Raw genomic sequence first — 15,498 nt, forward strand, 5'->3', positions numbered from 1 at the left:
TCTGTCCAGTAAAATAATTGTGATTAATCTCATGACTTACAACTGATCTTTAGAATGCAGAATATAATATAATAGTCAATATTAAATGTATACTGATTTTAACTTTTTTGTAAATTTGTATATTTATTTTTACTTTTATTAGTATTTTCGTCTCTACATTTTCCAGCATACTTCAGTTTGAACCCTGATCTATATTTTAAAGAATTTGCAGAGCAGGTTCAAAGCAGGTTCAGAGCAGGTTCAGAGCAGGTTCTGTTGACTTTCGCTCGACCAAATATTTCTATGCAGTTTGGAAAAGTCCACCGTGGCATGCTCAATCAAAACAAAGTGTTATAGAAACCTTTTCTACAGATCAGCAAGAATTCTTAATAATTATCAAGACAGAAATTAATTTTAGTAATAAGACTGGATTCACAGTTTTTTAAGTGCAGATGTTCCTGATGTTGTAGATCAGGGTTGAGTTGTGATTGATTTAAAGATCTTCTGTTTCCAACAAAAACATGTAATAGTCCTAGAAACAGAACCATTTATTAATTTCAGTACAAACAGAATCTAAAACCTGTGTAATATTTAACTAACTTCAGCTGTCTATGGAGAAAAGTATACACAGTATACTGTATAGATCTATACAGATGTTTATATATGGTTGAAAATAACTCACCAATGAGCAGAAGTCCGTTCATCAGAGCAGATATGATGATAACAATAATCTGCCATTGTGTTTGATTTTGATCAATAAACTCCACCGCTGTATGATTGTGACACTCGTGTAGTTGACCTGCTTCTTGAAAGAAAGTACCCACAGTCGTTAAAATGACTGTAGATTGTGAAAAAAATATTTTGTATCTAAAAACATTTAACTGTTACCAGCATGTATGTATCAGTTATCATCAGTATGTCTTAATAAAGAGTAAATGAACTCACCGTTGAAGTATATTCTGGTGCTGTTGCTGAGTTTTGGAGGTGTTCGTGTGTTCATACAGTAATAAACTCCTAATTCATCAGCAGTTATATTATTAATAACCAGACAACGTTTAAACTGCACTGAATATTTCTTTCTAAATGTATCATTTGTGTAAAATGGTGGTATTGGTTCTGAGAACGATCGTAGGATGACTGTTGGAGGATCTGCTGTTTTCAGTAAAATCCAATAAACCTCATCTTCATCAAGATCACAGTTTATGGTCACATTTGATCCCAGATCAGTTATTAGATCTGCAACTCCATACTGACAACAGATTAACACACCTATAAGATTCAAAAGAAAATAAAGCGTACTGATGTAAACTCCCTGTGAGCATAACATAAAACATTTGAATTTTAATAAAGTTACAAAGCAGTTAAATGTACTGATATCATGTCAAAACTCACAGAGCTGAAGCTGAATGGTCTTCATTGTTGTTGTGGTTTAAGACACTTCAGAATAAAATCGTTTTCTTACCAAACAGCACTGAACATGAATCTACTGCAGCTCTGAGTCAAAGACAGGAAGACGAAAAAAAAAAAAAAACCTCTCACATCAAGCAGAGGAAGTCAAAGTCATTTTTGCTCTGACCACACACCTATCACGTTCTATAATGTAAGGACAATTCTCATTTAATCATGTAATAGTTTTTCTTAACACATTCTCATTCACAACTCGTCACATATTGCTTATTCATATCGCTTGGTCATTTTTCAACTTGCAGGTCCTCCGTTGCTTTAAATAAGAAACCCTTGGCGTCAATAGGCCGATGGGAAAGATACTATGCATTTTATCATCATGATTAAATTCTATAATGGGTAACGATATTGCCATTATTCCATATATTAGCATGTGATTTTTCAATGGTCACAACAGTTTTATTTATTTTACACTATTTACACATTTATGAACAAATAACCCAACTTCTGGGGATTCTGGGACAATATATAACAGGCAGATAGAACTACTGCTTGTGTTTGGGGCAGTCGTGGCCTAATGGATAAAGAGTCTTTTAACCCGTTGAAAACATCTCTGTCCACCTTGAAACACTTCCTGTGCTGCAGTTTGTGCGCAAATTCAAAAAATATCCCCAGAAGTAGCTTTACGTCAGCTTTGGTTGTGAAATGCCATCGGTTCTCGAGTGTCTCAATTGTGTCAATCTCCAGGGCGGAATCATTTAAAAAAACCTTATGTTTTACGGTTTTCTTCATTTAAAGACTTTGCATAGCTTCGGAAGACTCAGAATGCAACACAATTTGTTTATACTGCTTGTTTACGGTCAGGTTTTGCTGTCGAAATGCTTTCAGTGCTTGATCAGTGTAACTTCAGCTTTCTCTTTCAACAACATGTTGGCGGTTTCTCAAAAAGGCAATCGAAATATATCGCCATCCGAAGGGAACTTTAGAGTGAAAAAATTAATGGGCGCCACATTTTGCAATATTAACAGTTATAAATTCGATCATTATTCATAGTTAAGCATAAATACGTGTCAAATGTAATGCTCCGTTTACTGAAAAAACCAGGCTTGAAGACCTGGAGTCTGTAAATGTGACCTTTGGAGGATGCAGCCTTCCTTTTGAGTAATGGCCCTCTTTTCTTCACTTAACATTGTGTTTACTGGCGCAAAGATTGGACAACATCGGAGCAATAGCAAACCATGGCGTATCGAAGTCGGGGTACACAGGCAGAGGGTCAACAGGCAGGTTACAAACAATCAGAATAAGTGGTAAACAGATTAAGGTCAAACACAAGAAGATAATAGTAGTGGAAATAACACCAGCCACAGCAAGAATAAGACTTCGCAATGTGAGAGAGTTTGGCTGCAGCTTAAATAGCTGTCTAAAGGAGGCACACCTGGACAGGAAATCAGGACTGGGTGAGGGCATTATGGGAATTGCGGTTCTTAGAACTAGTACTCTGGAGAGGGTTCCCTCCGGTGGCCGTCGGAGAAAGCCACAGTTCATGACACTGCACACAAATTCAAAGCAATCCATGCACGTGTGACCATTTGCAAATGCAGATTCAGTGACGCATAAATACATCTAACATCATTCATATATGCACGATGCAAATTCATTTTAAAACTTGATATATACATATTTGAAACATTTGAAATTTATTTAGGTAAGATGAATTTGTGCGAGCGTTTGGGTAAATATTTCTTCGTTCACTCGTGTATTGAGTTTAGAATTTATGAATTAGATTTTGTAAATGAACTGTGCTGTGCGTTTATGAATTTTATTTTTAATGTACTATTTTTGAGACTAATCTGGCTCCACACTAAAACACTACGAAATTATATTTTTCCATTTTCATTTTGGTCTTGTTATAATCTTGCAGTTCGTCCTCGTTCACAACTCATTTGTAAATACTTTCTAAATGCCTATTGTTTTGATGCTTATAGAATGTATTATGATCTATTATAGTGTATTATTTTGTACCACTTTCAGATCTCACTGAAAACAACTGTCTCATATATAATCATATATTCATAACTTGTTTGTATCGTTAATGCTTATAATAAACATTCTTGGCAAGCAATTAAATTAGATTAATCCATAGTTTTCTTCTTCAACAACAAGTTGAAAAGCAAAAACGAGACTGAAAAAGCAAGCACATTAATTTCGGTCCTCGTCTAAAACCCTGCCCACAGTAAAATCTCATTGGTCCAAAATATAACTCCACGTCAAATTACTTTGAAGCTGAAATCCAATAAATCCAACTTAATCCCAACTAATCCAAAAACCAAAGTATGTTGTAAAGCTATATCTTGCAGTTGATCAATTTGTTTATGGGAGGGAGTATCAGAATATTGTAGACACATGGGGCCAGGCCCTTATATCCTAAAGCCAAGTTTTGACAAGTCTCTCCATCACTCCTGACTCTCTGATCCCATCAGATTGATTACACTCATGTGCCTCTTATATAGAGGCACCTCAGTCTTTTCTTAAGACAAAAAGTCTTACAGGCAAATTATATATGAAAACCATTTGACAGGGAAATCCAGACTTTGAATCCTCTCTCTCTTTCGTTTTCTCTCCAGGTCACGAATAAGGATCTTTCTATGATAACACATTGAGTCAAGACAAGGCAGTTGAGACACAATGGAGTCAGGAATATGTAAGATTTCAAGAAAAACTGCTTCAACCGAGGATCAGAGGAGTCTAAAGGTAGGTCATATTCATGCAAGTTACATTGACTCTTAATAATAGGAAGCACATCACATTAAACGTACAAATTCATAGCTACCTATTTTTAACTAACTTGCTTTTGTGTATTTCAGTGAATATAGCACAATTTACTGTAGTCTACCCTTAACAAACAGTAGTATACTTCAAGTGTATTTTATGAAGTATACATAAGTAAAGTCCAAGTATATTTTAAGCATACTTCAAGTAATACTATTTCTGTACTATACTGTACTATTTCAATACTCCTTAGAACTAAGTTTGCCCACTTTCTAGTATTTAAAACTATACTTTTAATTATACTTTATGTATAACAGTAATAAACTTTGATTTACATCAATGTTTTAGTTTGTACTGCAACTATACTAAATGTGAACTTATGGGAATACTGATAGTTTACTAATTAAATTCTTGTATTAGCATTTTAGTATACCATAGTCTGAGTAAACTACTCTTTTAGTAGTTTCACACCACAAATATACTCGTAAGTTAACTTTACATAATTTTTTAAGTTACTACTACATGCCTATTTAAGTATTAATTTGTATATACTATGTTCTCTGAACCTGTACAAGAACCTGATTGTAAACCAAAACATTTTATTCTGTTTTCTAAACACTTTTCATAAATAAAATGTTTTTATAATGAAAAAAATGTATTATTATTTTACTGAAGTATTTACCGATAAACTAAAGTCCACAAACAACAGGCAGACATGTTCACTATTAATCTATAGTAAATTTACAAACAATGAACAATATCTAGTGCGCATGTGCTATTGACGTCTCTTGATGGTCACTTACGTATGAGGTCATACGAATGATACGGAAAAGTTGCGGTATTTTCTGTTGTTTGAAAAAGTTGTAATTAATTTCAGACTTCAAACACAACATAAAAGTAAAACATATATTAATAATATCAGGGCACCATGCAGATCAGGTATGTTTGATGACTTGCACTGAATGTAGCACTTTTGTTGTTGCTTTTTTGAAACATATGTTTTGCTTCGTGTTTCGGTTTTCAGTAGGAAGGAGACACTTTAAGCATCATTAATACTCAAAAGCATAAGCAGTTTTTATTTGCAGGGAATAACAAACTATTGTAACTGTTAAACTAACTATTTTTAGCCATTAGCAATTAGCATAGCATTTTGTATTAGCATCTTTTGTGTCGCATTTATCTGATTGTAATTTGATTGGTTTTACAGCGCGTTCAAGGTCATCCGTAGAGTAAAATTGGTTCAGATGTACGGGATTATTAAATTTATTAAACAATTCAACTCAAACTGGTCTATAAGTTCTGAAGAATAATGATTGCTTGTTTGTTTCTACAGTTGCTGCTTTATCAGTGTACTTTCAGTGCTGATAGACATAGGTGAGCAATTAAACAAACTACATTTAAGATTTCAATTCATGTCTCAATGCAGATTGTTCGTTTTGACTTAAAGTTTTTCTCATTTCAGTGTCTTCAGTCACAGTAGAGGGTTTTATTGGTGATTCAGTTGTCCTGCCGTGTTATTCAACTAAACATTATATTAAACCTCAAGACGTTGAAGTGTTTTGGAGACACAATGACAGCATGATTGTGTTTGATATAATCAAGGGTAAAAATTCAGACACACGTGATCCACGGTACAAGAACAGAGTTGAACGTTTAACAAATCTGAGCCCAAACTACTCTCTCAAACTCTCCGATCTCAATCATGCTGATGCGGGGAAGTACATCTGCTACATCACACCTTCAGATGAATGGAGGACTGTAGAGCTGATCATCAATGGTGTGTAAAACCAGTTCAATCTTGATGACCTGAACACAAGTGTTTGATCAACTACTGATGCTGTATAAAAATTATATATAAATAACACAGTGCAGTAATTCTGTTGTTTTACTTCTTCTCTGTGTTGTTGTAGAAACAGGAAACAAATCCAGCGATCAAGAAAACCAGGGAGAAGTTCCAGTATCAGACAGTGTGAAGAAATCAGGGACAATGCTGTGGGTTTACATTGTAGTACCTTGCATTGTAGTATTAGCTATAGTATAGTTTAATATTATTTTGTTCGAGAAAAAGAACTCAAGCTGTCTCTTTCTCTTCTGTTTTAAATAAAGAACAAACAAAGCACCATGAATGAAAGTTAGGACTAAAGGCTTACCTTTGGCTGAATTATTAAACTTTTCATTGGTTCTCTTTGGTGCAATTGTGTGCTGTATTTCGTCACATGAATTATAATACCACAGTATGAAGCGATTGACGAGTTTGACGAATTTAACGGTAAAAGTGTAAAAATGCCACAGTAAAAAGCTGTTAAACGGTTAATGGCAAGTCCCCCTAGTGAAAAACTGTAATAGATATTTCAGACAATTTTATTGACAATTTTAAAACCCAGTTTTTGGAAGTGAAAAACTATGTAATGTTTGTATGTAATTAAAAATAAAACGTAAATTGACATTCATAGAATTCCCTGTATTGCTTTTCAAATGTGTTGTTTTTCTTAATTTTCTTATCAGCTTAGATGTTACAATTATCATTAAGAAGACATATTGAGGTTGAAGGCAGCGTAATAAGACTTTGACGAACCGTAACATCAATGTGTGACAATCAAAAGTTGCATGCCGCAGTGCATGCTGGGTACCTACAGTAGTCTCTGTAAAGTGCACTTTGACGTCACATTGAGGTTACGCTTTTAGCTCACTGGTCCTCACATTGTGACAACGTCAAGAGTCTACTGTATTAATTGATTATGTCTGAGAGTTTTCTATGACTGCTATAAATGTAGTATTTGAGGTCCAAAACAAACCAGGCAAAAGACAGATACTGTAACGAACTACAGACCTGACACTGGAAATGAATTGGATAGATGTTTGTATCAGAAAACAGCCTACAGGACCTGATAATCATGATAGCATCAGACATGTAATGACGAAATGATCAGACATGCGCACCTGATATTGTTTAGTCTTGGTAAAGCATATTGATGCAGTTTATCATTTTTTGTTCTATTGAGGGGATGTTTGATCTCTTACTCTTGACCCTTTACAGACTCCTTGACATTATATACATTGTCTAGCTTTCTGCTTTCTTCTCATCCTCTTCTTCTCTTCTTGTCTTTTCCTTTCTTTTTGTTTTCCTATTTCTGCATTGTCTTTGATCTAAAGTCTTTCTTTTTGTTACATGTCCATTACATGTCTCTAGCTCTTTTCTCATCAATCAGCACCAAGGAGATTCAGGTTTTCCCAAACTCTGTTCAAGGGTTTTGTTTAGATCTTCTCCTCTGGTGAAGAGCACCGTGGTGAACAAAAAGTTTTCACCAAATGTCTCTTGAATGACTTTTGTTCTTTTTGAGTGATTCGTTGTGCTAAATGAAGAACACATGTGGTCCAGGCAGGATCATGGAGATGATGTTGCTGATTTCTCTCTGGATCTCCTCATTAGTAAGTTCAGAATCAAACAGTACTGGAGTGACACAGTAACAATTTGGCCATTGATTTCACATGTTTATCTCTTAAGAACATTAAGATAATTCTGCTTTAAAAATATCTTGTACTAATATGGTTTCTGGTGGCACTTTTCCCTACTCCAGTTTTTCCCAGAAGAACAATCCTCAGCTCGCCTTCACTCTCAGCTGTACCTGTAAAAGAGGAAATCTTATTGGTAGTTGACAAGTAAGAGTTTGAATAAGTAGCAGCACCATTGTAACTAGAGTGATCAACTCTCCCACAGAATTGCTTATTTCGTAACACAATTTAAGATATTCTAGATTAAAACAGGGAGGCTTCTGACTGTCCCATTGGCTACCAAGTAAGTTATACTGTCAAGGTCAACAAAAGTATGCAAAACATTTACAGAATACTCCTTTATTCAATAATCTGTCTCTCTCTACTGTGTCTCTCTGCATTACCATAGGGCCATTTTGGAGAATATTCAAGAACACAAACTATGTATGCATCAAGAGCGCAACTAAACCAAACACTGATTTCAACCAATAAAACATCATCTGATCCTCTGTAATTCTCAATAACAGCAGGTGTTTATCACTAATACACAATCATCATTTAATTAGTCACTTAATTATCTCATTAACTTTAAGTCTTTAACCCTTTATAAATCATCAGCAAAGTACTCAATTGTAATCAGATGCTGTAATCAGACTCATGATGTTTTTATGCATGTTTTAAATTAAATTTAAGTTGAATTGACACTGTTTTGACCAGCAGATGTCCCCAGCATGCGTAGTTTGGAGCGCTTCATGCAAAACAATGGTTCAGCTGATTCAAAGTTTGGGAAAAGTTTGTATCTTCCCGTCATTAAACAAAAGCAAGCAGGAACCAGAGGAGCAGCCAAGACCAACCAACAAACCAACGCTTTGAAGCGAACAGACAAAAAGCTGACCTTAAGTTTTTCTGTAACATGTAGACCCAGGCTTACTTTGTGCTGAACACAAACTAGACTATGTTCAACAAAAATATTTTTAATTTCCAAAACAAATGTATTTTAAATAGCAACCTGCTTAGTTATCTTCACAGATTAAATAAAATGAAAAATTCTTGTGTACTTCCTATAGTCTCTATAGTTATATATAGTCTCTCATATCTGCAGATCAAAAATGCATGTGATTTAGATGATATACACAACATACCCAGTCGTCTGTTTGTGTCGGAACCAGACATGTTTCTCTGATTTACTTCAGATATCATTATCCTTGAGCCTTTTATTTGCATAGTGTGTAAAAAAGGAGAGAGCAACTATGAAGAAAATCTTTCTGGTTTGAGCCTGATAATCCATTTGATAATCCATTTGAAAATGGGTTGTGTTGTGTTGCCATGTTGTTTTCAGAATTCAGGTTGTGTTGTAGGTCAGAATGCGGGTCTCATTCTGCATTCTTGATAAGAAAACAAAGGTAAAGAATATGACTAAATCTGATAGCGTCAGGAATATACGCAACATCATTCAGAGAGAGGTTTCACTTGAGTCTGAAAAGTCACAGAAGGAACCCCTCTCTCATACTCATGTAAGTTAATGCTCTTCATTAACATTTCTTTATTCCACTTCAGACATTAGGTCTCTTACAGCTATCAGCTTCTTTTTAATTATTATATACTAACATATCTTCCTTCTTTCTGTTTTAATAGCATTGTTTTATTAATTAATCAAAGTCCAGATACAATGGTTATGATTAGAAACATACATTTGATGATACTAAGGGTTAAAATTCAGTAGAAGATCAGAGAAGTCAACTGGTCTCTTAGGCATCTTGAATGTACCGAAGTAAATTTCAGAATGTTTAACGAATATCTGTCTGATTATGTTGACCTGTGATGTCACTTCCATGGTGTGACGTATATGTAGACGTGGCATACTAAAATGGCTTTCCATTGAAAAAATTGTATTTTAGCATAGCTTTAGAAGAAATTTAAAAAAAAATATTGAACCAACATGAAAATCAGGTACGTTTGATGAATTCAGAGCTGAAACACTTTTCCGACAAACTGGTTTTACTTCCTGACCTAGGCCTGATGCTGTTGCTCGATATGTTGTCGAATACTTGACTTAAAATAGAAAAAGGAGAACTTCAAGCATCAAAACATTTAACATGAAATGATTAATGAATGATTATCAAGATTTAGCTTCACGGTTATATCTGCGGTAACTGTTATTTTCCTTTAAGACATTAGAAATTAGCTTTAGCCATTTGTGTTAGCATTATTTGTGTCTCAGGTGAAGCTGGTTGTATTTGATAGCAATTAGATTTTTCTTAGTCTAATGGTGCGTTTAATGTTTTTTCAGTTGGGCAAAATAGGTGAAGATGCTTACCTTAAAGAACATTTACTACCAAATTGTAACATTTATTGGGTTTATTGTAGATATTTTTTACTGTTTCTGCAGTTGCAGTTTCATCTGTGTAATTGCGGCGCTATTAAACAAAGGTGAGCATCTGAAAAGCACATTAGAGTAATAGATTCATGTTGTACGTGTAGTTAAAGTTTGTACCATTTCAGTCTCTCTGCAGGTCACAGTAGAAGCTGTTATCGGTGGTTCTGTTCTTCTGACTTGTACTTCAGCTGCACGTCATAAACTTCAAGACACTGAAGTGCACTGGAGACACAACGGCAGCAGGATTGTGTTCGATATAATCAAGGGTGAAGATTCACTAGAGAAACAGCACCAGTGGTACAAGAACAGAGCTGAAACCTTCCCTGAAGAGTATATGAGAAGAAACTTCTCCATCAAGCTCAATGATCTCAGTCATGCCGATGCAGGAAAATACATCTGCTACATCAAACCCTCAGACGAACAGGAGACTGTAAAGTTGATCCTCAAGGGTCTGTAAAACTGGTTAATTAATGTTTGATCAACTTAATTTTAGTTTGACTAACTATAATGTTTCAGTCTGAGTGTTGATGTATATAAATTATAGATAGATGTTGCATTTACTAAAGTGTATCATGTTTGTTTTGTTGCAGATAGAGAAAACGAGAAAGAAGAATATGCCGGAGCAGTTAGTGTGGGGACGCCATCACACTGTGTTTACATTGCATTATTTACAGTGCTTATAGCCTGATACAAGAACAAATATAGGTTTTCTTTGTTATTTCATGTCTATGTTATGTTTATGATATAAAACGTCTACCAGTAAAGAGTTAACAGTGACTGTCAGACTTTGGGGTGCTAATTGGTTTAATCTAACTTACATTTGATTATCACACCCTGTTCTTGCTTATGATGTTTTGTATGTTTAGCTGTTCGTATAAAAACATATACACAAATTAATACCTAAATAGGGGCATAATAGTATACTTAACTTGTGATATAAAGTTACATCTTCAAAAAGTGCCAACTTGTATCTCAAACATATAGTTTTGTTCTGTTAGTTTTTTTGGCGTATTCCAGTTAAAGTGTCTAAACATTCCCAAAACAAGTAACATATTTATTTCAGACGCAAATATTAAAATATTAAACCTTGTTAATATCTTAACAGCAAATCAAACTGTTCTGAAGCATAAACAACAAAATAAAATGCTGAAGAAAAAAAAAAAAACTAAACAAAACACTGAAATGTATTATTCACCCCCGGTTTCACAGACAAAGCCTAAACCTAGTCCAAGTCTAAAATGTAAATCTGAGCTGTTTCTTCTGAAATAAAATTTCACTGACTGATTTTAAAACTTGGCAGTGTTTGCATTTACTTTATCTTAAGCTTTTTTCTAAGGCATGTTTATAAGAATTACTTAAATGTCCTAACTATCCTAATAGTCACAGCCAAAAATATTGGCACCCTTGGTAAATATGATCAAAAAAAGCTGTGAATTATTCTGCATTGTCAATCCTTTTGAACTTCTTATCATCTGTTAATAAAAATTTTATATGGGGGGAAATATCATTATGAAATAAAGGTTTTTTAAATAAAATAAAATGTTTTCCTCCCATTTATATTTCTGTCAAACAAGAAGCTATGGTTATGTAATTTCATCTTCATAATCATTCTGGAGTGCTAAAAATTGTGAATAGAAATGGGAATATACTTTAGAGATATGTAACTCATAAGAATTTTTAGGGGTGCCAATAATTGTGTCAAACTTGTATTTGAGGAAAGCGTTAGATCATATTTATTAAGGGTGCCAATATTTTTGACCATAACTTAAATAATCTTATCTTTTTGATTCCCAATAATAGCATCATTCAGTCTAATCTATACAAATGCATAAAAATATGCCAAGACCCAAAAACAAACCCAACAAGACTGCAGACCCTTCCTAGTTATCTGCTTTATTGCTCGAATATTAGCACTAGTGGTGAAATCAGATTCTGTCTCTTAGATGGTCAACCTCTTCTTTCTTTTCTTGATCCTGATTGTTCTGATTCTGCCGGTTCTTTCTGATGGACTCAAATCTTGAGCCTTCAAAGAGCCGTGCCATGAAGGCCAGGCCTTCGCCTTTAATGTAGGACTTTCCAGCAAAGGTGTAGAGAACTGGGTTTATGCAGCTGCTGATAAAGGTGATAATGGAGCTGAAGCCTCGAAATGATGACCAGATTTTCTGTAGTCTGTAAGAAAGAGGATAAGTTAGTTACTTAACTCTGATTTTAAATCCTTTATACACACGACGAAAGCATTCAGAGTAATATTTTGCTGTGTGCTTTCAGTTTAGTTCACCTGGCTTTTGCATGGGAATCCTCTGGGAGAAAAGTCCCAGCAATCTGTGCAGGGAAGTCATAATCAAACATGTTCTCAAACATGATGATCCCACTTTACGTTATCAGCTTTGTAAAATAAAAATAGTTTAACTTTGTGTAAAATGTTTGAGGTTAAGTTGCGCGCACACACCTCCACCATATTCATGGTGTGGAAAGGAAGCCAGGTCAAGCCGAAGGTGGTAACAATCACCATAATGAGTTTCTCACTACGGATGTGCCTATGAAACCGAGTCTTGCGAATTCTTCGCAGGATACACACATAACTGCTTATGATCAGCCCATACGGCGTCAAGAAACCCAGCAGAATTTCCAAACAGTGCTGCAGTATCACCTAAAACAGAGTGAGGACATACAAATAATTAGTAAACATCATGTTGTCTTATATGAAAGTTAAAGCGGAGATATTTCTAATAATGTTTGATTTAGACGTAATATAGGTATGTTTACATGCACTGGTTTTTGCCAACATAGTGGCAAATTTATAATATTCTGTTTATGTTAATTAACAGTAAACCTTATTTACATATTCATGTGCATCACTTTAAAATTCCGCACATGTGCACTAGTCAGCATGCTCAAAACTGTATAAAACAGGAGTGCGATAATATACCTGAAGCTACTGTGAGTATTATATTTTTGCTTTGAATATTTTTGATTTGAATTTGACTGAGCCATCAATTTAATTACTAATGGATTATTTGCAGAGCCAAAAATAAAGCGAGACATTCTAGAAGATTGTGTTTGATTAAGGACTCTTTTCACACTGTTAGTGTAATGCATTAAATATTGATAAACCATGATGCACTTGCTTCCACCAGGTTACTAGGCAGCTAGTTTCTGATTTTTATGTGCGTCTTTTGCATTAACATTGATTTTTAAAAAGGTAATAGTGATAGAATAGTGTTTACTCCTCTATGACAACTTCTGTTTGGAAACACAGAAGCTAAAATCGAACCATTGCATCAGAAAGCTTCAGTTTGCATCGTTGCATCAGAAAGTTGTGAGGCTACATGTGCAATTGCTTATAAGTGGCTTGTCCAAGCACCTTATTACGACCTACGATATTTATGATTTAAAGTTAAGCACCCTCTAGCAGGCATTAAGATATTGACAGTGTTGTGTCGTCATTACCAATCAAAATGTATGTTTATTTACATTTTACTTCTATTGCTAACATTCTTTTGTCATTTTCAAAACTAGCACAATTAACTGATTTTAAGTAACAAATCACTGAAATGTTTAGAAATAGTTTATTTCCGTCTCAGTTGATGGAATAGTAGGGAATTGAAGCTCTTTTTGTGGATGCAGAACAACACTGATTTAGAGAGAGAGAATGCCTGGAAGGCGCTGAACAGTTGTAGGATGGAGAAGAGTGTTGGATCGAGAAAATGGAGAAGAAGAGGTAGAGGAGAGAAGTGATAATGTGTGTTGTACTGTGCAGTTTTTGATATTTGTTTGTTTTTTTTTCCCTTTACATATGTGGAACCTATGAAAACATATGTCTGCCATGGAATAGAAAGAGTAAAGGTAATCATGGCTTTAGAATTCTGAGATCTTAGAATTCGGACAGTTTTTCTTGCATTTGTGAATTTACGGTATTTCACATCTGGATTGCAAGATGTAAACTTGCAATTCCAATAAAAGATGTCTGAATTGTGAGATAAAAAGGTCACAATTACTGTTTTTACTTTTTTATGTGATGGAAACAAGCTTGCACAGTAACCAAAGGCGATAAATTCTGGAATTTTTGTTGATGACTGGCATTAGTTACCATCCATATCCAACACCCATCCACAGGAAAACAATTTCAATCAAGGCTCCAGTTTGTATATGTAGAAAAAAAGGTACTCAGCATTTTAAAATGGAGAGTTTGTATTTATTTAACAAAATATGGTTACGGACAGAAAATCTACTATTTGACCAAATGTTGGTGTGTTAAGAGTTACAACTGTAAATGCAATGTGTGGAGTTTTTACACCAAACTAATGATTACATATTGTCATATAATGCAATGCTTTACCAACTGAGCTACATGAAATCCAAATTATGCTGCAAATAAAAGTCCTGTTGCAGATAGGGGTAGAATTGAAGCATACGATCCGATGGGTTGTATTTTAGGGTTTTGGACAAAAACTACCTATATGGGCGTATTGGTTGGAAGACAGGTTATAAAATATAGCTAAATTGCAATATATACATATATTGCTACTTTCACATATACTGCCCCAAACTGATATGCATACATTGAGTTACTATTCTTTTAATTGTTATGAAATTACTTTGTAAATGTTTATCTGGCAAACATGACTTACATCTCGTGGCAGTGGGTGTTTACATGCACACATTAAAAACTTTGGCTCTTGCGCACTCCAGAAAGTGGTCCAGAAAACAGAGTTAGGTACTGAAAGTCCTAGAGCAAAAATCCACAGTCCTATCAACACCCGAATTATCACCTTCCGGTCTGTCAGGACACCAGCTTGTTTCCACCACACCACAGCCACCATCCTGTGCAGACTCATTAACGTTATCAAAAATATAGAAGCGTACATGTTGGCACTGCAGAGATACAGCAGAATCTTGCAAAGTGGCAGGGTAAAAATCCAGTTGCGTTTTAACAAATAAACAATGAAAAAAGGCATCAAAAGCATCAAGAATCCATCCGCAAAGGCTAGGTTTAGGATCAGGAGGGTTGTGATGGAACGGTGCCGGGTTCGAGCCAGGATGCTCCAAATGGTCAAGAGGTTTCCAGAAACACCAATGGGTAACAAAAAGCAGAGGATCAGAGCTCCTGTGATTGACCCAGCACTGCTTCTCACAGCTGTCTTAGAAACATTGCTCATTCCAGAGTGGGTGGTGTTGGTGAAAAAGTGGACTGCCATGGTAAAAGATCTAGTGCAAGAGGAGAGTGGTACTTTCTCAGAGAACAAGTACCTCAGAGTCTGCTTCAAAATGTCACATGTAGCAACATCAATAGACACTGAACTATTTATTGTGCATTAGCAAGGGTATACATTGATAGGCTTCCAGATGAATTGCCAAAATGATATTTTACCAAAGTGCATATTGGAAACTGCATAATGTGATCGTTATCTCAACTTGTTTCCTGTTCGACTAGACATGCCCGTCATAGCAAACAAATTCAATGCCAACCATCTGTC

At 35.0% G+C, this 15,498-nt stretch overlaps 3 protein-coding genes and 1 long non-coding RNA gene across 4 annotated transcripts; 2 read left to right on the plus strand and 2 right to left on the minus strand.

Annotated features, from left to right (window-relative positions):
• Window positions 1–219: 219 nt before the first annotated feature.
• LOC122327158 lies at window positions 220–1,466 on the minus strand. The gene is made up of 4 exons (XM_043222352.1): window positions 1,372–1,466; window positions 925–1,248; window positions 662–784; window positions 220–511 (listed from the first exon to the last, which is right to left on the minus strand). Exons 1-4 carry the CDS (start codon window positions 1,394–1,396, stop codon window positions 366–368), a joined length of 618 nt encoding a protein of 205 aa, XP_043078287.1. The 5' UTR covers window positions 1,397–1,466; the 3' UTR covers window positions 220–365.
• Window positions 1,467–4,004: 2,538 nt separating this feature from the next.
• On the plus strand, window positions 4,005–6,598 carry LOC122327169. The gene is made up of 4 exons (XR_006247614.1): window positions 4,005–4,134; window positions 5,486–5,526; window positions 5,615–5,929; window positions 6,063–6,598. It is a non-coding gene; the product is annotated as an uncharacterized LOC122327169 (long non-coding RNA).
• A 1,100-nt stretch (window positions 6,599–7,698) lies between these two features.
• On the plus strand, window positions 7,699–11,493 carry LOC122327212 (sodium channel subunit beta-4-like). Its single transcript, XM_043222428.1, has 5 exons — window positions 7,699–7,780; window positions 9,129–9,158; window positions 10,012–10,074; window positions 10,147–10,470; window positions 10,612–11,493. Exons 1-5 carry the CDS (start codon window positions 7,699–7,701, stop codon window positions 10,707–10,709), a joined length of 597 nt encoding a protein of 198 aa, XP_043078363.1. The 3' UTR covers window positions 10,710–11,493.
• Window positions 11,494–11,946: 453 nt separating this feature from the next.
• Window positions 11,947–15,219, minus strand: LOC122327213 (leukotriene B4 receptor 1). The gene is made up of 4 exons (XM_043222429.1): window positions 14,653–15,219; window positions 12,471–12,671; window positions 12,300–12,343; window positions 11,947–12,190 (listed from the first exon to the last, which is right to left on the minus strand). The coding sequence occupies exons 1-4, from the start codon at window positions 15,217–15,219 to the stop codon at window positions 11,947–11,949; spliced, it is 1,056 nt and encodes a 351-aa protein (XP_043078364.1).
• Between the last annotated feature and the right edge of the window lie 279 nt (window positions 15,220–15,498).

This window comes from Puntigrus tetrazona, chromosome 22, assembly GCF_018831695.1.
Source record: "Puntigrus tetrazona isolate hp1 chromosome 22, ASM1883169v1, whole genome shotgun sequence".
In the NCBI taxonomy this organism is placed as follows: Eukaryota; Metazoa; Chordata; class Actinopteri; order Cypriniformes; family Cyprinidae; genus Puntigrus; species Puntigrus tetrazona.